At 41.7% G+C, this 27,188-nt stretch overlaps 1 protein-coding gene across 1 annotated transcript in view; it reads left to right on the top strand.

Annotated features, from left to right (window-relative positions):
* SEC24A (SEC24 homolog A, COPII coat complex component) overlaps window positions 1-27,188 on the top strand; it is a 93,665-nt gene extending 66,477 nt beyond the window's left edge. Inside the window, exons 19-23 of the mRNA XM_053566503.1 lie at window positions 4,320-4,457; window positions 12,351-12,455; window positions 17,305-17,397; window positions 21,795-21,898; window positions 23,279-27,188. Of these exons, the coding sequence (XP_053422478.1) occupies window positions 4,320-4,457; window positions 12,351-12,455; window positions 17,305-17,397; window positions 21,795-21,898; window positions 23,279-23,393 (555 nt within the window). The 3' untranslated portion in view covers window positions 23,394-27,188. The remainder of the gene's footprint in view (window positions 1-4,319; window positions 4,458-12,350; window positions 12,456-17,304; window positions 17,398-21,794; window positions 21,899-23,278) is intronic.

Genomic DNA, 27,188 nt, shown 5'->3' on the forward strand with positions numbered 1-27,188 from the left:
GATGACAGGAAACATTATTTGGTGTTTAGACTTTGGAGGAAGTTATACCCAAAGAAAGTTACAAACAACTGATTTAAACCAAGTGCCTGGTTTATAAGAGGTTTCCACTAAGTAATAATCAGTTATGTTATCAAAAATTCAAATGATAATAATTTTTCTTGGTTCAGCACCCATAGCTCAGTGGTTATAGCACCAGCCAAATCCACTGGGGCTGGTGGGTTCGAGCCCAGCCCAGGTTTGCTAAACAACAATGACAACTGCAACCAAACAATAGCTGGACATTGTGGCGGGTGCCTATAGTCCTAGCTGCTTGGGAGACTGAGGCAAGAGAATCGCTTAAGCCTAAGAGTTTGAGGTTGCTGTGAGCTGTGACACCAAGGCACTCTACCAAGGGCAACATAATGAGACAGTCTCAAAAAAAAGAAAAAAAAAGAATTCTTATTTTCCTACTAACAACTCTATATTTTATTGCTGATTTTAAAAAATAATAATAAAAGCTCAGGTTAGCCAGTCATGGTGGCATGCAACTACAATCTCAGCTACTTGGGAGACTAAAGTGGGAGGATTGCTTTAGCACAGGAGTTCATGAACAGCCTGAACAACATAGCAAGATCCTGTCTCGGTAGGTAGGGAGAAAGAATGTTATGAAAATACTTGAGGAAACACTTCAGATTCCAGACTGCTCTCCATCTTGTTAATGTCTATATTTTTATGAACTTTAGGACATATGTTTCTGGTATATATAAATCTTTTCTAGGGAAGAAGGACAACCCTCTACTTTTTAATAGGAATTGTTGTAGAATCTACAGTTCTAATTTCTTTAACTCAAATTACCTGTCTCCATTTTTGAATATGAATACGTGGAGATTACATAAATACTTAAGGATTTAATGTTTAAAAATTCCTTCTCTTGGGGGCGGTGCCTGTGGCTCAAAGGAGTAGGGTGCTGGCCCCATATGCCAGAGGTGGTGGGTTCAAATCCAGCCCTGGCCAAAAAATGGCAAAAAAAAAAAAAAAAAATCCTTCTCTTGGGCGGCGCCTGTGGCTCAGTGAGTAGGGCGCCGGCCCCATATGCCGAGGGTGGCGGGTTCAAACCCAGCCCCGGCCAAACTGCAATAAAAAAATAGCTGGGCGTTGTGGCGGGCGCCTGTAGTCCCAGCTGCTTGGGAGGCAAGAGAATCACGTAAGTCCAAGAGCTGGAGGTTGCTGTGAGCCGTGTGATGCCACGGCACTCTACCGAGGGCAGTAAAGTGAGACTCTGTCTCTACAAAAAAAAAAAAAAAAATTCCTTCTCTTTTTTTTTTGGGTCTTTCCTCAAGTGCTCTTTCTCTAAGGCCTGCATTCCCTAATCTCTCATGTAATATCCAACACTCTTAATCCCATACCATCCTGACACCCTTTCTTAACTCTTCTCTCCTACACTATTTCCATAGCTTGTATCACTGACATACCACAGATACTTGTTATTTATTCCTCCCTTAATAGGAGGATAAGCTCTATGAGGGCAAGGATGTTTATGTTTTTCATTAATCAATTTTTCTAGCACCTAGAACAGTTCCTAGTATATAATAGATGTTCATTAAATATTTTTTAAATAAATAGATGGAATTTTTTCCCCCATTTTTCATAGTATTCATTACTCATTTATTTTTATTTTTTTATTATTTTTTTATTTTTGAGACAGAGCCTCAAGCTCTCACCTTGGGTAGAGTGCTGTGGCATCACAGCTCACAGCAACCTCCAACTCCTGGGCTCAAGCGATTCTCCTGCCTCTGCCTCCCAAGTAGCTGGAATTACAGGCACCTGCCACAACGCCCGGCTATTTTTTGGTTGCAGCTGTCATTGTTGTGTGGTGGGCCTGGGCTGGATTTGAACCCGCCAGCTTAGGTGTATGTGCTGGCACCTTAGCCTCTTGAGCCACAGGCGCCAAGCTTCATTACTCATTTTTTGTTTGTTTTTTTGAGACAGAGTCTGTCACCCTGGGTAAAGTGCCATGGAGTAATCATACCTCACAGCAACCTCAAACTCCTGGGCTCAAGTGATCCTCCTGCCTCAATTTTTCTATTTCTTTCATAGAGACAGGGTCTCACTCTTAGACTGGTCTCCAACTCCTACGTTCAAGCAGTCTACCTGCTTTGGCCTCCTAAAATGCTAGGATTATAGACATGAGGCATAGCGCCCTGCTATATCGCTGCCACTATATTGATAGAATGTTTAGTTGAGTTGTATTTCACTGATTAGGAAACAGACTCTAGGGAGGTCAAATAACTTTACCATGAGTTAATTCCTGGAGACTTCTAGGTGGGGGCTGGGTGTGGTGTCCCATACCTGTACTCCTAAAACTCTGGGAGGCAGAGGCTGAGATGGGTGGATTGCTTGAGCTCAAGAGTTTGAAATGAGGGCTCAGCGTCCATAGCACCACATATACCGAGGCTGGCGAGTTCGAACCCAGGCCAGCTAAACAACAATAACAACTGCAACAAAAAATAGCCAGGCGTTGTAGTGGGTGCCTGTAGTCCCAGCTACTTGGGAGGCTGACGCAAGAGAATTCCTTAAGCCCGAGAGTTTGAGGTTGCTATGAGCTGTGATGCCATGGTATTCTATGGAAGGCGACATAGTGAGACTCTTCCCCCCCCCCCCAAATAATAAGTTTGAAATGAGCCTGGGTAAGAGTGAAACCCTATCTCTACTAAAATTAGAAAAACTACCTCAGACTTCTGATGGGCGCCTGTAGTCTCAGTTATTCCAGAGGCTGAAACAAGAGGATCACTTGAGCCTGAGAGTTTGAGGCTGCTGTGAACTATGACACCATAGCACTTTACCCAGGGCAACTGAGTGAGATTCTTTATTTTATGAGACAAAAAAGAGTTTTAGGGCTCAGTGTCTGTGGCTCAAGCAGCTAAGGCGCCAGCCACATAAACCTGAGCTGGCAGGTTCGAAACCAGCCGGGGCCCGCCAAACTACAATGAGGCTGCAATGAAAAAAAATAGCCAGACGTTGTGGTGGATGCCTGTAGTCCCAGCTACTTGGAAAGTGGAAGTAGAAGAATTGCTTGAGCCTAGGATTTGGAGGTTGCTGTGAGCTGCAGTGCCACAGCATTCTATCCAGGTTGACAGCTTGAGGCTCTGTCAAAAAAAAAAAAAAGTTTTAGGTGGAGCTATAAACACAATTTAATAGGTTTATATGACTTCTTTTTTTTTTTTTTAATCTTTTGGACAGAGTCTTGCTTTGTCACCCTTGGGTAGAGTGCCGTGGAGTCATAGTTCACAGCAACCTCAAATTCTTGGGCTTAATAGATTCTCTTGCCTCAGCCTCCCGGGTAGCTGGGACTACAGGTGCATGCCACAATGCTTGTCTATTGTTACAGAGACTGGGTCTCACTCTTGCTCAGGCTGGTCTCAAACCTGTGAGCTCAGGCAATCTACCTGCCTGGTCTCCCAGAGTGCTACAATGATAGGTGTGAGCCACTGTGCCCAATCTATATGATTTCTTAAAAGATATTTTTTAAAGGATAACAGTGGTTTGGCTCGGTGCCTGTGGCTCAGCTGCTAGGGCACCAACCACATACACTGGAAGGCAGGTTTGAACCCAGCCTGGGCCTACCAAACAACAATGACAACTACAACCAAAAAGCAAACAAACTAAAAAAATAGTCAGGCATTGTGGTGGGTGCCTGTAGTCCCAGCTACTTGGGAGGCTGAGGCCAGATAATCGCTTAAGCCCAAGAGTTTGAGGTTGCTATGAGCTGTGATGGTACGGCACTCTACAGAGGGTGACAGCTTAGACTCTGTAAAAAAAAAAAAAGAAAAGAGTAACAGTGGGGGTGGGACACATTTATAAGAGGGAATTTACCTAACAAATGCAACCAGTGTAACCTGATTCTTTGTACTCTCATTGAATCCCAAACGAGAAAAAATTAAAAAATTAAAAATGCCAGGCACAGTGGCTCATGCCTGTAATACTAGCACTTGGGAGGCTGAGGTGGATGGATTGCCTGAGCTCGGGAGACCAGCCTGAGCAAGACTTTGTCTCTAAAAATAGCCTGGCGTTGTGGCAGATGCCTGTAGTCCCAGCTACTTGGGAAACTGAGGCAAGAGAATCACTTAAGCCCAGGAGTTTGAGATCACTGTGAGCTGTAACAGCACAGCACTCTACCAAGGGTGACAAGTGAGATTCTGTCTCAAAAAAAAGGAATAACTGTGTATTTGTGAATTCTGTCTAAAGATACTCTTTTAACAACTGACATTTACAAAGTTTTGTGTATATTTTTAATATCTTTTTAAAGATAAATGGGACTTTTTTGTTGTTTTTTGTTACAGAAATCATTCCAGACTGGGACAAATGCACGTCTGGATGAACGCATTTTTGCCATGTGTCAAGTGAAAAATCAGCCCTTGGTATACCTTATGCTGACAACTCATCCCAGTTTGTATAGAGTTGACAATCTGTCAGATGAGGTAAGATTGGTGCCTTTTTTTAGTGGCTTTTATTTGGAATTTTATAAGCCTAATTATTGTCAATCCAGTACAGAAATTGAGAAAGTTTGTTATTTAAAGCTTTATTTCTTTCATAAGTCTGTGAATCTTTTTCTAAAGGAATTTTGGTATAGGGATGGTCCTAAAAACAGTACCTTTATAGAAGTCCCTAGGACACAGTCTCTAGATCAGATATAAAAAATGAGGAGATTGTTAAATTGACGAGAGCAACCTATTCATATATGTATTTGTTTAAACAAATTGATTTGAAAGTAATAACCTGAAAGCGAAATTACATCTGAATGCCCAAGTTCAATGTTACCGTGTCCTTGAATTAAAGAAAAAAAATAACTAGTAATAACTAAATATACACATATGTATAATAATAACTAATGGCTCAGTGCCTGTGGCTCAAGTGGCTAAGGCACCAGCCACATACACCTGAGCTGGCAGGTTCAAATCCAGCCCGGGCTCACCAAACAACAATGTTGGCTGCAACCAAAAAATAGCTGGGCGTTGTGGCGGCACCTGTAGTCCCAGCTACTTGGGAGGTGGAGGCAAGAGAATCACTTGAGCCCAGGAGTTGGAGGTTGCTGTGAGCTGTGATGCCACGGCACTCTACCCAGGGTGACAGTTTGAGGCTCTGTCTCAAAAAAAAAAATAACTATTATAATTATAAACATCATTTGCCTTCTTCTTTTTTTTTTTTTGTAGAGACAGAGTCTCACTTTATCGCCCTCGGTAGAGTGCCATGGTGTCACATAACTCACAGCAACCTCCAACTCCTGGGCTTAGGTGATTCTCTTGCCTTTGCCTCCCAAGCAGCTGGGAACATTATTTGCCTTTAAACTAAAATCACAAACGTGAAAATTTTAAATCATAATTTTTCTTTCTAAAATTGTGATCAAGTTAAGATACATATGTTAGAAATGATATTCTGGTTAAAAACTTTTCAAAGTTTATAGCCGGGCGATGTGGCGGGTGCCTATAATCCCACCTACTCGGGAGACTGAGGCAAGAGAATTGCTTGAGCCCATGAGTTTGAGGTTACTGTGAGCTGTGACGTCATGACACTCTGCCAAGGGTGACAAAGTGAAACTCTGCCTCAAAACAAAACAAGGTCGGCGCCTGTGGCTCAAGGAGTAGGGCGCTGGTCCCATATGCTGGAGGTGGCGGGTTCAAACCCAGCCCCAGCCAAAAACCACAAAAAACAAACAAACAAAACAAAATAAAAACCTTTTAATGTTTAAAGAATTTAAGATATGGGGAGCTCGTAGCTGAGTGCTTAGGGAGCTGGCCATATGCTACGGGGCTACTAAACAAACAAACAAAATAGCCAGGCTTTGTGGCAGGCACCTATAGTCCCAGGTACTAGGGAGGCTGAGGCAAGGGAATTGTTTGAGCCTAAGAGTTTGAGGTTGCTGTGAGCTATGACACCACTGCACTCTACTGAGGGTGACAAGGTGAAACTCGGTCTCAGTAAAAAAAAAAAAATTTATGTTACCGTGAATATATAAAGGAGAAACTGCCTATGAAATTTGAGGTAAATTTTTGGGCGGCGCCTGTGGCTCAAGGAGTAGGGCGCCGGTCCCATATGCCAGAGGTGGTGGGTTCAAACCTAGCCCCGGCCAAAAAAAAAAAAAGAAATTTGAGGTAAATTTTTATCAAATGAAAAGTTTATTAATTTTGTATCACAAAAATAACTCAAGGTCAATCCTGTTTGATAAGTTCAATGACCTGGGTTTATCTTTTAATCACATTAAAAAATAAGAATATTGGCCAGGCGAGGTGGGTTACACCTGTAATCCCAGCACTTGGGAGGCCTAGGAGAGTGGACTGCCTGAGCTCATGAGTTCAAGACCAACCTGAGCAAGAGTCAGTCCCCATCTCTAAAACTAGCCGGATGTTGTGGTGGGCATCTATAGTTCCAGCTACCTGGGAGGCTTAGGCAAGAGAATCACTTGAACCCAAGAGTTTGAAGTTGCAGTGAGCTATGATGCCAGGGCACTCTACCAAGGGCAACAAAGTGAAATTCTGTATCAGTAAATAAATAAACTGTTGGAAAGGCAAGGAATGATGTAGACTTGGACTCTACTAAAACCTAGGATTCAAAGACTTATTTATTTTACATCAGTTTCATTGTTTCTGTTCAGTGTTCTGTACAAGACTAGAAAACAGAGCTAAGTAGCTCTTCACTATCTGAGAAAGATAAAGCTTTCATTTTTACAGTTCGCATTAGAAAACTTTAAGGCAGAATTTCTGATTGGCTGTACTTGGTTATAGTCTGTCTTACGCTCCTCACATTTTCCAAGGCCAGAGGTCTTTTTTTTTAGAGACACAGTCTCACTTTATTGTCCTTGATGTGGTGTCACAGCTCACAGCAACCTCCAACTCCTGGGCTTAGGCGATTCCTTTGCCTCAGCCTCCCAAGTAGCTGGGACTACAGGCGCCCACCACAATGCCCAGATGGTTTTTTTTTTTTTTTTATTGCAGTTCGGCCGGGGCTGGGTTTCAATCCCACCACCCTCAGTATATGGGGCTGGCGTCTTACCAGCTGAGCCACAGGCGCGACCCCAAGGCCAGAGGTCTTAAAGTACTGTAATTAATAGCCCCCTGAGAGAGCTACAGTATTATAACTGAAATGAAAAGAACTGATCTCAGCTTAGCGCCCTTTAGCTCAGTGGTTATAGTGCAAGCACATACACTGAGGCTGGCCGGTTCGAACCTGGCCTGGGCCTGCTAAACAGCAATGACAACTGCAACAAAAAAAAATAGCTGGGCGTTGTGACAGGCACCTGTAGTCCCAGCTACTTCAGAGGCTGAGGCAAGAGAATTGCTTAAGCCCAAGAGTTTGAGGTTGCTGTGAGCTGTACCATACAGTACTCTCCTGAGAGCGACATAATGAGACTCTGTCTCAAAAAAGAAACAAACAAAAAAACAAAACAAAAAAAACCTCTTGATCTCTCAAACAGTGGGGAGTGTAGGAAGGAAGTATGTTGAAAGTACAGAGCAATTGGGCGGTGCCCGTAGCTCAGTGGATAGGATGTGGGCTACATACACCAGGGATGATGGGTTGGATCCTGGCCCAAGCCTGCTAAACAACAATAACAGCTACAACAAAAAAATGCCAAGCACTGTGGCGGGCACCTGTAGTCCCAGCTACTTGGGAGGCTGAGGCAAGAGAATCGCTTAAGCTCAAGAGTTTGAGGTTGCTGTGAGCTGTGACACCACGGCATTCTACTGAGGGTGACATAGTGAGACTCTGTCTCAAAAAGAAAATAGTACAGTCTGTACTTCCCAAAACAATTTACTGATTCAATGCCATCCCTGTTAAAACACCAACATCCTACTTTCAGAAGTTGGAAAAAAATGATTCTTCGTTTTGTATGGAACCAGAAAAACCCTGTATAGCTGAGGCAGTTCTTAGTAATAAAAACAAAGCTGGGTGCATCAGCATATCAGATTTTAGGTTGTACTACAAGGCCATGGTGGTCAAGACAGCATGGTACTGGCACAAAAATAGAGACATAGACATTTGGAATCTAATAGAAAACTAGGAAATGAAACTAACATCTTACAACCACCTAATCTTTGATAAACCATACAAGAACATACACTGGGGAAAAGACTCCCTATTCAATAAATGGTGCTGGGAGAACTGGATATCAACATGTAAAAGACTGAACCTGGACCTGCACCTTTCTCTACTCACAAAAATTGATTCAAAATAGATAAAGGACTTAAATTTAAGGCGTGAAATGATAAAAATCTTCAAAGCATAGGAAAAACACTGGAAGATGTTGGCCTGGGTAAAGACTTTATGAAGAAGACTTCATAATTGCAACAACAAAAATAAACAGATGAGACAAATGAAACTGAAAAGCTTCTGTACAGCTAAGGAGACAACCAAAGCAAATAGACAACCTACGCAATGGGAAAGGATATTTGCATATTTTGAATCAGACAAAAGCTTGATAACTAGGATCTATAGAGAACTCAAATTCACATGAAAAAAGCCAACAATCCCATATATCAAGGGCAAGAGAAATGAATAGAACCTTCTCTAAAGACAGATGAATGGCTAGCAAACTTATGAAAAAATGCTCATCATCCCTAATTATTAGAAATCCAAAGTAAAACCACCCTGAGATACCATCTAACCCCAGCAAGAATGGCCCACAAAATCTTAAAACTGCAAATGCTGGCATGGATGTGGAGAGAAAGGAACACTTTTACACTGCTGGTGGGATTGCAAATGAATACAACCTTTTTGGAAGGGAGTATGGAGAACCCTCAAAGAACTCAAGCTAGATCTCACATTTGATCCTGCAATCCCATTACTGGGCATCTACCTAGAAGGAAAAAAAATCCTTTTTTCATAAGGACACTTGCAGTAGACTGTTTATCGCAGCTCAATTTACAATCGTCAAAATGTGAAAAGCCTAAATGCCCATCAACCCAGGAATGGATTATCAAGCCGTGGTGTATATATGAGAATGCAGCCATTAAAAAAGATGGAGACTTTATATTCTTTGTATTAACCTGGATGGAAGTAGAATACATTATTCTTAGTAAAGCATCACAAGAATGGAGAAGCATGGGCAGGGCCTGTCGCTCAGTGGGGAGGGTGCTGGAGGGCACCCATATACCGAGGGTAGCGGGTTCAAACCTGGCCATAGCCAAACTGCAACAAAAAAATGGCCTGGCGTTGTGGCAGGTGCCTGTGGTCCCAGCTACTTGGGAGGCTGAGACAAAAGAATTGCCTAAGCCAAGGAGTTGGAGGTTGCTGTGAGCTGTGATTTCACAGCACTCTACTGAGGGTGACACAATGAGACTCTGTCTCTAAAAAAAAAAAAAAAAGGAGGAAGCATGGGCAGTGCCTGTGGCTCAAAGGAGTAGGGGCACCGGCCCCATATGCTGGAGGTGGTGGGTTCAAACCCAACACCGGCCAAAAACTTCAAAAATAAAAGAAGCATGAATCCTATGTATTCAATTCTGATATGAGGACAATTAGTGACCTAGTACACGGTGGGGGAGTGGGGGAAGGAGACAGCAGAGAGAGAAGGAGGGAGGGGGTAGGGGAAAGGAAGAGCAGAGAGAGGAAAGGAAAGAGGGGGATGGGGTCTCGGTGTGTGACCATACCTCTTGGGGGCAAGACACAATTGTAAGAGGGACTTTACCTAACAAATGCATTCAGTGAAACCTGGTTTTTTTTGTACCCTCAATGAATCCCCAACAATAAGAAAAAGAAATACAGAGCAATAAGGGTCCCTTGTAGGTATATTTTTCTCCTGCCATGATTTTCTATGTATTAGTTTTATTTACTTTACTTAGTCTTGGTTATATAGTTTGAATCCCCATGATTAAGTAATTTCTTCTCTTTTCTTTTTCCCTTGAGACAGAGCTTCAAGCTGTCGCCCTGGGTAGAGTGGCCATGGCAAAACAGTTCACAGCAACCTCAAACTCCTGGGCTTAAGTGATTCTCTTGCCTCAGCCTCCCAAGTAGCTGGGACTACAGGTGCCTGCCACAACGCCCTGCTATTTTTTGGTTGTATTTGTCATTGTTGTTTGGCAGGCCTCGGCTGGATTTGAACCCGCCAGCTCTGGTGTATGTGGCTGGTGCCTTAGCCACTTGAACTACTAGTGCTGAGCCTTTTATTTTTTTCTTGAGATAGAGTCTCACTTTGTCACCCTAGGTAGAGTGCTATGGCATCATAGCTCACAGCAATCTCAAACTATTAGGCTTACAATGTCCTCTGTCTTCGGCCTTCTGAGTAACTGGGACTCTAGGCATCTAACACAACACCTGGCTATTTTTTCTTTAGAGACAGGGTCTGTCTTTTGCTCAGGTTGGTCTGGAACTCATGATCTCAAGCAGTATACCTGCCACAGCCTCCCAGAGTAGTAGGATTACATGCGTGAAATGTTTTTGTAATTTTCAGCAGTAAATGAATTACACAATAATATATATATATATAAAGCTTTTATAGCAGTGCCTGTGGATCAGTGAATGGGGCACTAGCCCCATGTTCCAAGGGTGGTGGGTTCGAACCCAGTCCCAGCCAAACTGCAACAAAAATTAGCCAGGCGTTGTGGTGGGCACCTGTAGTCCCAGCTACTTGGGAGGCTGAGGCAAGAGACTAGGTTAAGCCCAGGAGTTGGAGGTTGCTGTGAGCTGTGACGCCACAGCATTCTACCGTGGGTGATAAAGTGAGACTCTGTCTTTTAAAAATATGTATAAATAAAAATAAAGCTTTTAGAACAATGCCTGGCTATAATGCCACCAGATAAGCCATAAATAGCTATTACTATTACTATCGTTACCATTAATATGATTGTTATAATTAGGTATATTTCTTTGTATGTGAGCATTCATTAAAACATGTATTTTGGGTGGCGCCTGTGGCTCAGTGGTTGGGGCACCAGCCCCATATGCCGAGGGTGGTGGGTTTGAGCCCAGCCCTGGCCAAACTGCAACAAAAAGATAGCCGGGCATTGTGGCAGGTGCCTGTAGTATCAGCTTACTGGGAGGCTGGAGGCAGGAGAATCGCCTGGGCCCAGGAGTTAGAGGTTGCTGTGAGCTTTGTATTGCCACGGCACTCTACCCAGGGCGATAAAATAAGACTCCCCTGTCTCTACAAAAAAAAAGCACATATATTTCATTGGAGGCACCTGTGGCTCAGTGAGTAGGGTGCCGGCCCCATATACTGCGGTTGCAGGTTCAAACCTGGCCCCAGCAAAACTGCAACAAAAAAATAGCCAGTCATGGTGGCTGCCTGTAGTCCCAGCTACTCAGGAGGCTGAGGCAAGAGAATCACTTAAGCCAAAAAGAGTTTGAGGTTGCTGTGAGCTGTGACTTCATGACACTACCAAGGGTGACATAGTAAGTCTCTGTCTAAAAACAAACAAACAAACAAACAAACAAACAAAAAACCAGTAGGTAAGATCAGAAGTTAAATGTGGTTTTTTTTGAGACAGAGCCTCAAGCTGTCACCCTGGGTAGAGTGCCGTGGCTTTACAGCTCACAGCAACCTCCAACTCCTGGGCTTAAGCAATTCTCTTGCCTCAGCCTCCCACGTAGCTGGGACTACTGACGTCCGTCACAATGACCGGCTATTTTTTTTTTTTTTTTTTTTTGGTTGTAGTTGTCATTGTTGTTTGGCAGGCCAGGCTGGAGTTGAACCCTCCAGATCAGGTGTATGTGGCTGGCCCCTTAGCCACTTGAGCTATAGGTGCTGAGCCAGCTTTTCTTTTCTTTTTTTTTTTTGTAGAGACAGAGTCTCACTGTACCGCCCTCGGGTAGAGTGCCATGGCATCATACGGCTCACAGCAACCTCTAACTCTTGGGCTTATGCGATTCTCTTGCCTCAGCCTCCAGAGCAGCTGGGACTACAGGCGCCCGCCACAACGCCCGGCTATTTTTCTGTTGCAGTTTGGCCGGGGCTGGGTCGGAACCTGCCATCCTCAGCATATGGGGCTGGCACCCTACTCACTGTGCCACAGGTGCCGCCCTCTTTTTTTTTTTTTTTTTTTTTTTTGCTTAAGACAGAGTCTGACTTTGTCCCCCTCAGAGTGCTCTGGCATCATAGCTCATATAGCAACCTCCAACTCTTAGGTTTAAGATATTGTATTGCCTCAGCCTCCCAAGTAGCTGGGACTATAGGTGCTTGTCACAATGCCCAGCTATTTTTAGAGATGGGGTCTCACTCTTGCTCAGGCAGGTCTAGAACCTGTGAGCTCAGGGCAATCCACCTGCATTTGCCTCCCAGAATGCTAGGATTACAGGCATGTTAAGAGGTAACATTCATTTTTTTGTTGTTGCTAATTGTGACTTTCTAGTACCTGTATCTAAAACTTAATGTTTTAATTCCTCAGGGAGCACTCAACATCAGTGATAAAACCATACCGCAACCCCCTATTCTTCAGCTTTCAGTGGAGAAGCTGAGTAGAGATGGAGCTTTCCTCATGGATGCAGGCTCTGTGAGTATTTTGATTTACTCTGACCCTTCTCACTGCATACTACTAGACCATTTTAGTATTTGGTTTTATTCCCTATAATAATATTCTTCCTAAATAGTTGACACACTCTTTAACCTATATATAATCATGTATTACATAATGACATTTTGGTCAACAGTGGATCACTTATATTATAGAATGGCAGTTCCATAAGTTTATGATAGAGCTCAAAAATTTCTATCAACTTGTTGTTACCATGCTATACACTTTGTCATTATTTTAGAGTATACTCCTTATACTTATTTTTTTTGTGTGTGTGTGGTGTTTGGCTGGGGCTGGGTTTGAACCCGTCACCTCTGGCATATGGGACGAGTGCCCTACTCCTTATACTTATTAAAGAAAAAAAAGTTGGCCAGACCTGGTAGCTTATGCCTATAATGCAAACACTCTGGGAGGCCAAGACTGGAAGATCACTTGAGAGGTCAGTAGTTTAAGACCAGCCTGATCAAGAGCAAGACCCCCGTCTCTACTAAAAGTAGAAAAACTTAAGCCAGTGTGTGATGGCCTGCACCCATACATAAGAGGCTGAGGCAGGAGAATTGCTGAAGTCCAGGAGTTTGACATTATAATGAGCTAGCCTGGGAAACAGAGAGGAACCTTGTCTCAACAACAACAACAATAATAAAATAGGCACGGTCGCTCACAATTGTAATCCTAGCACTCTGGTAGGCTGAGGAGGGTGGATTGACTGTGCTCAGGAATTTGAGACCAGCCTGAGCAAGAGTGAGACCCCATTTCTAAAAAAATATCTATAGGCATTGTGTCAGGCACCTATAGTCCTAGCTTCTCCAGAGACTGAGGAAATAGAGGTCTTGGGCCCCAAGAGTTTGAGGTTGCTGTGAACTATGACTTCATGGCACTGGTGGCTCACACCTGTAATCCTCCACTCTAGGAGGTCAAGGTGAGTGGATTGCTTGAGCAAGAAGTTGGAGATTAACCTGAACAAGAACAAGACCCTGTCTCTACTAAAAGTAGGAAAATTGAGGCAAGGGGATCACTTGAGCCCAGGAGTTTGAGGCTACTATGAACTATGATGATACCATGGCACTCTATCCAGGGGAACAGAGTGAGACTCTCTCTCTCAAAAAGTTAACTGGCTTGGCACCTGTAGCTCAGTGGTTAGGGCGCTGGCCACATACTCCAGGGCTGGTGGGTTTGAACCCGGTGCAGGCCTACTAAACAACAATGGCAAGAACAAAAAAATAGCTGGGCTTTGTGGTGGGTACCTATAGTGCCAGCTACTTGGAAGACTGAGGCAAGAGAATCACTTGAGTCCGAGAGTTTGAGGTTGCTGTGAGCTGAGACCCCACGGCACTCTACTGGGGGCGACATAATGAAACTCTGTGTGAAAAAAGAACAAAAAAAGTTATCTGTAAAATAGCCTCAGGCAGGTTCTTGAGGAAGGTGGTAGGCTTTGTTATCAGAGGAGATGACAGCTGCATAGGTTATTGTCTCTGAGGACCTCCCGTTTGGACAAGATGTAGAAATAGAAGGTAATGATATGGGCTCAGCCTGTGGCTCAAGCGGCTAAGGCGCCAGCCACATACACCTGAGCTGGTGGGTTGGAATCCAGCCCCAGCCCGCCAAAAAACAATGATGGCTGCAATCAAAAAATAGTCAGGCATTGTGGCAGGCGCCTGTAGTCCCAGCTACTTGGGAGGCGGAGGCAGGAGAATTGCTTGAGCCAAGGAGTTTGGAGGTTGCTGTGAGCTGTGATGCCACGGCACTCTACGCAGGGTGACAGCTTGAGGCTCTGTCTCAAAAAAAAAAGAAGAAGATAATGATATGATCTTGACCCTGTATAGGTCTAGGGTAACGTGTGTGTGTTTTAATTTTTTTTGTTTGTTTTTTGAGACAGACTCTTACTATGTTGCCCTCACGATAGGGTGCTATGGCTTCACAGCTCACAGCAACCTCAAACTCTTGGGCTTAAGTGATTCTCTTGCCTCAGCCTCCCAAGTAGCTGGGGCTACAGGCGCCCATCAGAACGCCCAGCTATTTTTTCTTGCAGTTGTTTAGCAGCCCTGGGCTGGTTTCGAACCTATCAGCCTAGGTGTATGTGGCTGGCACCATAACCACTGTGCTACGGGCGCTGAGCCTTTTTTTTTTTTTTTCTTTTTTGAGACAGTCTCACTATGTCGCACTGGTAGAGTGCCATGGCATCACAGCTCATACCAACCTCAAACTCCTGACCTTAAGCTATTCTCTTGCCTCAGCCTCCCAAGTAGCTGGGAGTACAGGTACTCACCACAATGCCTAGCTATTTTTTGTTGTCATTGTTGTTTAGCTGGCCTGGGCTGGATTTGAACCTTCCAGCCTCGATATATGTGCCTGGCGTTATAACCACTGTGCTACAGGTGCCAAGCTCTTTATTTTTTTATTTTTATTTTTTCCTTTGAGACAGAATCTTAAGCTGTTGCCCTGGGCAGAGTGCTATGGCATCATAGCTCACGGCAACCTCCAACTTGGACTCAAGCCATCCTCTTGCCTCAGTTTTTTCTATTTTTTTTTAATAGAGAAGGGGTCTTGCTTTTTTACTTAGGCTGGTCTCAAACCCGTGAGCTCAAGCTATTCACCTGCCTCAGCCTCCCAGAGTACTAGGATTACAAGCGTGAAACTACCACCCCCGGCCCTGTGTCTTAGTTTTTAACAAAAAATGTTGAAAAAGTAAAAGAATAATAAAAAGTTTAAAAATACAAAAAAAGGTTTTATTTTACTTTTTACAGAGTGCCATAGTGTCATAGCTCACAGCATCCTCCAACTCTCGGGCTCAAGTGATCCTCTTGCCTCAGCCTCCCAAGTAGCTGGGACTACAGGTGCCCACTACAGCACCTGGCTATTTTTATAGAGACAGAGTCTTGCTGTTGCTCAGGCTGGTCAGAAAGGCTTTTAGAATAAGAATATAAAGAAAGAAAATATTGGCTCGGTGCCCGTAGGTGAAGCAGCTAAGGTGCCAGCCACATACACCAGAGTTGATGGGTTTGAATCCAGCCTGGGCCTGCCAGACAACAATGACAACTACAACCAAAAACTAGCCAGGTGTTATGGTGGGCGCCTGTAGTCCCAGCTACTTGGGAGGCTGAGGCAAGAGAATCGCTTAAACCCAGGAGTTGGAGGTTGCTGTGAGCTGTAATGCCACAGCACTCTATCCAGGGTGACAGCTTGAGGGTCTGTCTCAAAAAAAATAAAATAAAAAACCAAAAACAAAATATTTTTGTATAGCTGTATATTTGTATTTTAAGCTAAGTGTTACTACAAAAGACTCAAAAGTTAAAGAATATTAAAGTTTAGGGCGGCGCCTGTGGCTCAGTCGGTAAGGTGCCGGCCCCATATACTGAGGGTGGTGGGTTCAAACCCGGCCCCTGCCGAACTGCAACCAAAAAATAGCCGGGCGTTGTGGTGGGTGCCTGTAGTCCCAGCTGCTCAGGAGGCTAAGGCAAGAGAATCGCTTAAGCCCAGGAGTTGGAGGTTGCTGTGAGCTGTGATGCCATGGCACTCTACCAAGGGCCATAAAGTGAGACTCTGTCTCTAAAAAAAAAAAAAAAGAATATTAAAGTTTATAAAGTAAAAAGTTATATGAAGCTAAGTTTAATTATTTTGAGTGGTCTTCAGTGGTAAGGATTAATGACAAAAAACATTTGTTTATAAACTTAATGTGGGGTGGCACCTGTGGCTCAAGGAGTAGGGCGCCGGTCCCATATGCCGGAGGTGGCGGGTTCAAACCTAGCCCCAGCCAAAAAAAAAACCCCAAAAAAAGATATAAACTTAATGTGGCATAAGTATACAATGTTTACAATATAAAGTCTGTTGTAGCGTATGGTAATGTCATAGGCCAAAATTCACTCACCACTTATTCGCTGACCGTTGTACTTCTAGTCCTATAAGCTCCATCGATAAGTGCCCTATACAGGTGTCCCCCCTTTTAAAAATCTTTTATATGTAGTATCATATTTGTACTGTACCTTTTCTATATTAAGATATATTTAGATACACAAATATTTCCCTGTTACAGTTGCCTACAATATTCAGTATGGTATCATGCTATACAGGGTTGTAGCCTAGGAGCAATAGGCTATATATATATATATATATAGCTTAGGTGTTTAGCAGGCTGTACCACCTAGGTTTGTGTAAGTATGCTCTAAGGTGTTTGCAAATTTGTCCATCCAGGGCGGCGCCTGTGCCTTAGTCGGTAGGGCGCCGGCCGCATATACCGAGGGTGGCGGGTTCAAACCCGGCCCCGGCCAAACTGCAAACAAAAAATAGCCGGGAGTTGTGGTGGGTGCCTGTAGTCCCCGCTACTCGGGAGGCTGAGGCAAGAGAATCTCTTAAGCCCAGGAGTTGGAGGTTGCTGTGAGCTGTGTGAGGCCACGGCACTCTATCAAGGGCCATAAAGTGAGACTCTGTCTCTACAAAAAAAAAAAGAAATGTAATCCACATTTGTCCATCCACAGCCTCCTTGTTCATGCCAAGCATAAAATGTCTCATCATAGTAAATACTAATTATTATTTATCCAGTTTAAGGTTGTACAATCTCACTGGACCTACTCATCCTTTTGATCTTTTAAAACAATGGTTCTTCACCTTCCTAATGCTGTGACCCTTTAATACAGTTCCTCATGCTACTTCATGAAGTAGCAACGAAAATAATTTTATGGTTGGGAGTCACCACAACATGAGGAACTGTATTAAAGGGTCTCAGCATTAGGATGGTTGAGAACTACTGTTTTAAAACAAACTTAGTGGTAAAGGCAAATCAGCAGAATTAGCATTATGCTACATCTCAGAATAATTTTATTCCTGTCCCCAGGTACTGATGCTTTGGGTTGGAAAAAATTGTGCACATAATTTTCTCAGCCAAGTTCTAGGAGTTCAAAACTATGCATCGATTCCACAGCCTATGGTAAGACTTTTTAATTATAGTAGATTGAATGGGCATTTCAAAGATGGGAGAACATGAATATGCCATTTAAAATCAGAAAATAAGACTAAAAATTTTTCCAAAAGAGAAAATGTTCCTACACAGCTGGGCATTGTGGCAGGAGCCTGTAGTCCCAGCTACTCGAGAGGCTGGGGCAAGAGAATGGCCTAAGCCCAGGAGTTGGAGGTTGCTATGAGCTGTGATGCCATGGCATTCTACCCAGGGCAATAAAATGAGACTCTGTCTCTAAAACAAACAAACAAAAAATGTTCTACAAATTATGTTTGTCTTGGAACTGAAAGTACTCTATTTTTTATGGCATTCTTCGGATTACTTGGCATACTTAATCTGTTGCTAAGTATGTAAGGCAATTAAGTTAGTTAATGACCAAAAAAAGTAGTTTGCTGCAAACTACTCAATACAGTGCTTTGGCTTTTCTTTTTTCCCTGAGATTCACAATCAGTGTGATGTTTTGGCATTTTTTGGTTCTTTTATGGCAAGTGACTTCTTTTTTTTTTTTTTTTTTTTTCTTTTTTTTTGAGATGGGGTCTCACTATGTTGCCCTCAGTAGAGTGCTGTGATGTCACAGCTCACAGCAACCTAAAACTACTGGGCTTAAGTGATTCTCTTGTCTCTGTCTCCCAAGTAGCTGGGACTACAGGTGCCCGCCATAATGCCCAGCTATTTTTTGGTTGCAGTTGTCATTGTTTAGCAGGCCGTAGCCAGGCTCGAACGTGCCAGCTTTGGTGTATGTGGCCAACACCCTACTCACTGAGCTTCAAGTGATTTCTTGTTCTTTGGCTGGGTTTTTTAAACTGCTTTTAGGGTGGCGTCTGTGGCTGAGTGAGTAGGGCTCTGGCTCAGTGAGTAGGGCGCCAGCCCATATACCAAGGGTGGCAGGTTCAAACCTGGCCCCGGCCAAACTGCAACAAAAAATAGCCAGGTGTTGTGGCAGGTGCCTGTAGTTCCAGCTACTCTGGAGGCTGAGGCAAGAGAATCGCCTAAGCCCAAGAGCTGGAGGTTGCTGTGAGCTGTGATGCAACAGCACTCTACCGAGGGCAACAAAGTAAGGCTCTGTCTCTAGCAAAAAAAGAAAAAAATATATATATATATAGGGCAGTGCCTATGGCTCAGTGAGTAGGGTGCTGGCCCCATATACTGAGGGTGGTGGGTTCAAAGCTGGCCCCTGCCGAACTGCAACAAAAAAATTGCCAGGCTTTGTGGCGGGTGCCTGTAGTCCCAGCTACTTGGGAGGCTGAGGCAAGATAATCGCCCAGGAACTGGAGGTTGCTGTGAGGCGTGTGACGCCATAGCACTCTACGGAGGGCGATAAAGTGAGACTCTGTCTCTACAAAAAAATAAATAAATAAATAAACAAATACTGCTATTAAACTGCTTTGACGGTGTGCATGGTGGCTTATGCCTGTAATCCTAGTACTCTGGGAGGCCAAGGTGGATGGATTGCCCTGAGCTCATAGCTTTGAGACCACCCTGAACAAAAGACCCCGCCTCTAAAAATAGCTGGGCAGTTGTGTGGGTGCCTGTAGTCTCAGCTACTTGGGAGGCTGAGGCAAGAGAATCACTTTAGCCCATGAATTGGAGATTGCTCTGAGCTATGACGTTACGGCACTCTGCCAAGGGTGACAAAGTGACACTCTGTCTCAATAAAAATAAATTGCTTTGAAGTAAGAACTAAACTCATTGCTACACTGGTGTACCTAGCAATGAAAGGTGGCCAATGCAAGTTGAATTAATATTGACTATTGAAGAAAGTAATGATGGAATATATCACTAGCTATTTGATTTGGACAAGTCACTAAATAGCCTCATTTGTAAAATAATAAGGCCAGCCTCCCCATGTCATCCTAGCTCTCTGGGAAGCTAAGGTGGGTGGATTACTTGAGCTTCTGAGTTCAAGACCAGCCTGAGCAAGAACAAGACTCTATCTCTACTAAAAAAAAAAATAGGAAAACTAGCCAGGTGTTGTGGCAGTCATCTATAGTCCCAGCTATTAAGGAGGTTGAGGCAGGAGGATCACTTGAGCCCAAGAGTTTGAGAGTGCTGTGTACTGTGACACCACTCCACTCTGCCCAGGTTGACAGAGTTAGACTGTGTCTCAAAAAAATATAATAAAATAATAGGAATGCTTTTTTTAGCACAGGCCTGTAATCCCAGTACTCTGTGAGACCAAGGTTGTAGATCGCTTGAGCTCTTAAGTTGCGAGACCAGCCTGAGCAAGAGCCAGACCCCATCTCTAAAAAAATAGCTGGGTTGGGTGGTGCCTGTGGCTCAGTGAGTAGGGCACTGGCCCCATATACCTAGGGTGGCAGGTTCAAACCCAGTCCAGGCCAAACTGTAACAAAAAAATAGCCAGCGTTGTGGCAGGCGCCTGTAGTCCCAGCTACTCCGGAGGCTGAGGCAAGAGAATCACCTAAGCCCAGGAGTTGGAGATTTCTGTGAGCTGTGTGACGCCACAGCACTCTACTGAGGGTGATAAAGTGAGACTCTATCTGTAAAAAAAAAAAAAAAAAAAAATAGCCGGCTCTGGCCAAGCAAAGTGGCTGCCACATGTAATCCTAACACTCTTGGTGGCTGAAGCAAAGCAGTTTGCCTGAGCTTATGGGTTTGAGACCAGCCTGAGCAAGAGCAAGACCCTGTCTTTAAAAATAGCCAAGCCATTGTTGTGGGTGCCTGTAGTCTCAGCTACTTGTGAGGCTGAAGCAAGAGGATTGTTTGAGCCCAAGAATTTGAGGTTTCTATGAGCTGTGACAGCACAGCACTCTTTTATGGAGGAGCAATTGAAGTTATCCACAAGAAAGCACTTGTGAAATTAAATATAGTATTTGGGAAGTTTTGAATTATAATGTTAGCATTAATTTTTATTTTTATTTATGCATTTATTTTTTTCAGACAGAGTCTCACTCTGCCACCCTGGGTAGAGTGCTGTGGCATCACAGCTCACAGCAACCTCAAACCCTTGAGCTTGAGCAGCACTCTTTCTTCAGCCTCCCAAGTAGCTGGAACTACAAGCGTGTGCCACTACACTAGTCTAGTTTTTCTGTTTTTAGCAGAGATGAGATCTTGCTCTTTGACACTCTGGTCTTGAACTCCTGAGCTCAAGCAATCTACCTGCCTCAGCCTCTCAGACTGGTAGGGATTATAGTCATGTCTGGTCTAAAGTAAGAATTAATTATAATAGATGTGCTTATTTAGTGTCATATTTTTAATTTATTTTATTTTTATTGTTGTTGCTGTTTAGCTGGGGCTGGGTTCGAACTCGCCACCCTCAGTATATGGGGCTGGCACCCTAACCACTGAGCCACAGGTGCCACCCTCAGTGTGTCATATTTTTTAGTCCCTATTATCGATTTGTATCTAATTTTACACTGATTTAATTTCATCACCTTTTTTTTTTTTTGAGACAGAGTCTCAAGCTGTCACCCTGGGTAGAGTGCTGTGGCATCATAGCTCATAGCAACCACCAACTCTTAGGCTTAAGGGATCCTCTTGCCTTTGTTTTTCTATTTTTAGTAGAGACAGGGTCTCTTTTTTGCTCAGGCTGGTCTCAAACTCAAGCAATCCACCCACCTCGGCCTCCCAGAGTGCTAGGATTATAGGCTTGAGGCATCACACCTAGCCCTAATTTCATCACTTTTTCATATTGATATGTTTCATATTGATGTGTTTTATACTGATGGGTTCTATGACTCCCTTCATAGATGTCATTAAAGAATTTGTATGGAAAAAAAAAAGAATTTATATGGTATTTAAAAGACATATCTATGTCAATATAACTAGGATAAGCACTAATTTTCAGATGTTGAGCAAAGCTACTGGATTTAAATGACTAAGCATTTTAAGTAATGAGTAAACAAGAACTTGTCGTATTTGCAATAATTAGCTGAATAAATCAGTTGATTATTAGGCCCTTCCCCAAACCTCCTCAATCAACATGTACAGTTCAACAAGATCACCAGGTAATCATGTACGTGTTAAAATTTGGTAAGTACTGTAAGCCAGGAGAGGTGGCTCAGGCCTATAATCCTAGCACTCTGGGAGGCGGAAGTATGTGGATTGCCTGAGCCTTATGGGTTCAAGACCAGCCTGAGCCAGAGCCAGACCTCACCTCTAATGATAGCTGGGTGTTATGGTGGGTGCCTGTAGTCCCAGCTACTCGGGAGGCTGAGGCAAGAGAATCGCTTGAGCCCAAGAGTTTGAGGTTGCTGTGAGCTGTGACAGCACAGCACTCTTCTGAGGGTGACAAAGTGATACTCTATCTCAAAAAAATAAATAAATAAAAATAAAATTTGGTAAGTACTGTGATCATACATTACAGATATGATTAGAATAAGTTGGATATTGTTGTTTTTATTTAACAGACAGACCTTCCACAACTTAATACAGCAGAATCTGCCAGAACAATAGCTTTCATCTCTTGGCTTAGGGATCAAAGACCATTTTTCCCAATACTTTATGTCATAAGGTAAGTCAAATTTTTCATTTGCTACTAGTTAAGCAATTTGTTTCTTCTTGCATGGACTTGTTTAGAATCATAGATAAATGTGACCTAATGCTTAAGCTAACCTTTTATATATTAGTGTAGGGAAAAAAATGAAAAAGAATTGTTCTCAATGAATCCTATTAAATCATGCTTATAATCCAAGTATTAGAATGACTAAACTTTTAATAATAAACTTTTTACTAATAAACTTAGCTATTTCTTTCTCTCTTTTTGGGTTTTATTTTATTTTTAATTGACATAATAATTGTGTATATTTATGAGGTACACTGTGACCTTTCAATGTATTTAAGGCTGGTATATACATAATGGAATGACTCAATTATGCTAATTAACATACCTATTACCACAGATTTATTGGCTTGTGTTGAGAACATTTATAATCCATTCTTTTAGCTATTTTAAAATATATGCGATTTAGGCTCGGCGCCTGTAGCACAGTGGTTATGGTGCCAGCCACATACACTGAGGGTGGTGGGTTCGAACTCAGCCCAGGCCAGCCAAACAACAAGGACAACTGCAACAAAAAATAGGAGGGCGTTGTGGTGGGCGCCTGTGGTCCCAGCTACGGGGAGGCTGAAGCAAGAGAATCGCTTAAGTCCAGTAGTTTGAGGTTGCTGTGAGCTGTGACACCACAGCATCTACTGAGGGCGACATAGTGAGACTCTGTCTCAAAAAAAAATAAATAAATAAAAAGCTGAATATAATTCCATTATGTCAGTGTATCATATTTTAAAAGTCCATTCATCCATTCATGGGCACTTAAGCTATTTTCATAACTTGATTATTGTGAATAATGCTTTGATGAACATAAGAGCACAGAATTTCTTTGACATGCTGGTTTCAATGCCTTTGTATATGTACCTAGAAGTGGAATTGGTGGATCAGCGATTTCTCTTAATTCCACTATAAACTTTTCCCCCTAAACAAAATGAAGTTTATGTAATCAAGCAAACATTCTCAGAGAAAGTTTCTGGAAGTAATTATTTGTATAGTAAATGTTAAGATAGTTATCAGAGTAAATCAAGAGCCTTATGACAGGGCAGCGCCTGTGGCTCAGTGAGTGGGGTGTGTTTGAGCCTGGCCCTGGCCAAACTGCAACAAAAAAATAGCTGGGCGTTGTGATGGGCGCCTGTGGTCCCAGCTACTCGGGAGGCTGAGGCAAGAGAATAACCTAAGCCCAAGAGCTGAAGGTTGCTGTGGGTTGTGACGCTGCGGCACTCTACTGAGGGCGACAAAGTCAGACTCTGTCTCTTAGGCTCTCTTTTTTTTTTTTTAATGACAGATCCACTGTTTATTTAACTATTACATTTTGTCAAAATTTTTTTGCTTTTTATTCCTAAGGGATGAGAGTCCAATGAAAGCAAACTTCCTTCAAAATATGGTAGAAGACAGAACAGAATCTGCATTATCATACTATGAATTCCTCTTGCATATACAACAACAAGTGAATAAATGAACAACTGAAGAAATTTGACTTAGTTGTTTCTAAGAATGTCATGATAATGCAGAATATCTAGGAATGTGTTATAACTTCCTTTTCTATGAAGTTGGATTCAATGTGATGATTAAGATGTTCTCACTGTGATTTCAGCAAACTATAGCAAATAAAGAACCACAGCAGAGAATCAAACATGCAACTCTGAAATACTGTATTTTTCAAATCAAAATATATCTACATATGATTGAAAACTTTTTTCCTTTGCTGCCAATTATGTTTGAGTTATTATGGATTAAAGCAAGATAAGACAATGTTGCTGAGGCAAAATACTTTTTGTAAAATAAAGACTTCTGTGTTCCACATGTATATTTCTCATTTTTTATTTTTCTGAATTTTTGGCTGCTACATTTAAAACCTCACAAGAGGCCGGGCATGGTGGCTCATGCTTGTAATCCTAGCACTCTGGGAGACTATGGCGGGTGGATTGCTTGAACTCAGGAGTTTGAGACCAGCCTGAGCCTGAGCAAGACCTTATCTCTACTAAAAATAGAAAAACTGAGGCAAGAGGATCACTTGAACCCAAGAGTTTGAGGTTGCTGTGAGCTATGATGATGCCATATCACTCTACTCATGGTGACTAAGTGAGATTCTGTCTCAAATAAATAAATAAATAAATCCTGACAAGACTAAGTGTTGCAGGGAATTTACAAATCCATTGATCTTTCTAAAAATAAAAAATCAGAAGTAAATAGAATATAGGAAAACTTTGAGATGACTTCTGATTAAGAAATTTATATTCAGGCCACCTAACAATAAAGCCCAAACTCTTTTCAAAAAAGAATACGTAGAGATGTCTGAACTTTCCCCATTATAATTCTGTATCTGATTTCTTACAATTTGTATGTATCATTAATATAATAAAAACTGAGACAAAAGAAAAAAAAAGAATGTAGGAAAACTAGAATTCATTCCCATACCTTTTTTTTCTTTCTTATGAAAAAGTATTATCATGTTAAAGTAGAACTTGAGTAAAATAACTCTAGTCTAGCCTGAGAAAAATATGAAGTAATACAGTCAAGCTTTCAAATCTGTCAGTATTCTCTATACTTGAAGAACAAAGTCACTTTGCAGTGAAAACTATGAGGTGGTTTCTTGATTTGGCTGCAAAAGACTTGGACATACTGTGTTACTCTTCAGTGAAAAGAATTTGAGCTATCATTTTAAATACCTGTATACTGAGATTGGTGATGATAATAGGGAGATGAGAAACTTTATTTATTTATTTATTTATTTTTGAGACAGAGCCTCAAGCTATCTCCCGAGGTAGAGTGCTGTGGCATCACAGCTCACAGCAGCCTCCAACTCCTGGGCTCAAGCGAGTCTCTTGCCTCCGCCTCCCAAGTAGCTGGGACTACAGTTGCCCGCCACGACGCCTGGCTATTTTTTGGTTGCAACCATCATTGTTGGTTGAAGGGCCCGGGCTGGATTTGAACCCTGAAGCTCAGGTGTATGTGGCTGGTGCCTTAGCTGCTTGAGCCACAGGTGCCGAGCCGAGAAACTTTAGTTATCTTGATTGATCCTTTAGGTGGGTTTTTATTTGGTACATTGCCACTTTGGATGTATAATAAAAGTTTTTATTTTGATGAAATGAGGATGAATGAAAGAAATTTAAGTTTTCTTTAATGCCATCTCAAATGCATCAGTAAAATTTTAAGGATGTTAATAATTAAATTGGAAGTACTTATAAGAAATACTTATTCTTGAATACTAAAACCTATTTAAATCATGAATGTTGTTTGATTTGGTGGATGTTAAAATCACACAAATCCAATATATTGAAGTAAGAAAGAAACTTGATTTCTGAACATGCTCAAGAGAGAAATAGTTAAAACTATTGAGCGAATTTTGTTTACAAGTAGGTAAATTATACATCTATATATTTAAAGTGCTGTGATATAGTATCTTTTTAAGAGTTTTTGAAGGCCATACATGGTGGCTCACACCTGTTATCCTAGCATTCTGGGAGGCCGAGGTGGGCAGATTGCCTGTCCTCATGGGTTCAAGACCAGCCTGAGCCAGAGCGAGACCCATCTCTAAAAATAGCCAGGGGTTGTGGCAGGCGCCTGTAGTCCCAGCTACTCAGGAGGCTGAGGCAAGAGAATTGCTTAAGCCCAAGAGTTTGAGGTTGCTGTGAGCTGTGGCGCCATAGCACTATACCAAGGGCCACATAGTGAGACTCTCTCTCTTAAAAAAACAAAAAGTTTTGCTCATTTTCAGATTCATCTTGTCTTATATGAACTTCTTAAAAGATGTTCATGTGTAATACTTGATGAAAAGAGGGGTTTTTTTTTTGTTTGTCTTAATGAATTAGAAAATGTGTTTACAATCTTGGTTTTATATGATCACCAATGAAATAGTAACTTTCAGGTTTACATCAATATGAACTGACTTTAACTGTGTCATGTGGAATAGGGAAGAAGTAGTCCCTCTAGAATATATAACTACTGCTTTCCAGCTAGTTCAGAATAATTATGTTTTATAAAAATATCTCCCTTAAGCAGTGTTAAGGTTTGTTTCCAGGGTGCAAGTAGTACACTGAACTGGAAGTTTTCTTTAGGAAGCAATTTTCAAACTGTAGCTAAAGTTTGTATTTCCCCCTCTGAATCATCATGTGCTAATATCTGAAAATAACCAAAATTTTCTTCTTAATGTCATTTTAAATGTTGATATTTGTAGGTCCTCTCTTAATAGTAGTAAAGAATCTTCCAGAGGGAAACATTTATGCTTTTAGGGGTAATCTTCCTTGTGCCTCACCACATCTCTAAGTGGATATAATCTTGTTATTACCATATGCTTTGTTAGTATATTTCACAAATTTACTTTTACAAACTATTTTAGTTACTGTGTAATATGTGCAATCCAGAATGATTTTATGTCATAAAAATAAAATTTTAATTAGGATTCATAATATTTGTTCTCTAGATAATGAGAAAATGAGCCTTTTGGGGATATTGCTATAAAGTGATTATTTTTTGCAATGTTGAATGTGTTTTTTAGTTTGATTTCTTTTCCCCCTTTGGGCAGTAGGGACAACATGCCGTATCATCTTGTATTACTTTTTGATGTAAAGCAAGTAATATTTACACAATGCCATATTTTTTTTATCATAGTTGTAAATTATAAAAGATCCTTGAATTTTCTATAGATCTACAATTACTCAAGTAACAGACAAGGGCAATCTTGGTACTTAAATCTGAGCATGGACGTTCTACCATAAAAAGTACTCTATTTTTCTAATTTCTAGAATTTTTAAAATAACATTTATGTAAGTCTTATGACAGACATACTAATATTCACGTAAGCAGTACTATTTATTTTAGTTTGCATATATTTTCATTGTTTTTAATTTAATGTATTGAGTCTAATAGACTGTTTTGCAATAATTAGAATAAAGATTTATTTCTTCTAATCAAAGATGCATAACAGCTATTATCTAGGGGACCACCAAATGTGATTTCAAGATTTTGTTAACTATTTCAAATGTAATCCTTACATAGAAATTTTAATTTTGTAAAGTAGTGTATAATATTGTAATATTAAATTCTTGTTCTCAAATTTGACTATGTATTGAAGCTCAGCATTCTGTGTTAAATCTTGCTACTCTGAAATGTTAGAGACAAGATTTGTCTTCCTTTTTACAGTTTGTAATTTTCACTGTTTTATTCCTGTAAAAAAAGTCATTTGTAACCATGCAAACAATTGTTTGATCTGTGCTAACTTATCAATTTGGCTATTCAATAAAGTTAATTGAAA

The sequence above is a fragment of the Nycticebus coucang genome, chromosome 17 (assembly GCF_027406575.1).
Source record: "Nycticebus coucang isolate mNycCou1 chromosome 17, mNycCou1.pri, whole genome shotgun sequence".
Classification (NCBI taxonomy): Eukaryota; Metazoa; Chordata; class Mammalia; order Primates; family Lorisidae; genus Nycticebus; species Nycticebus coucang.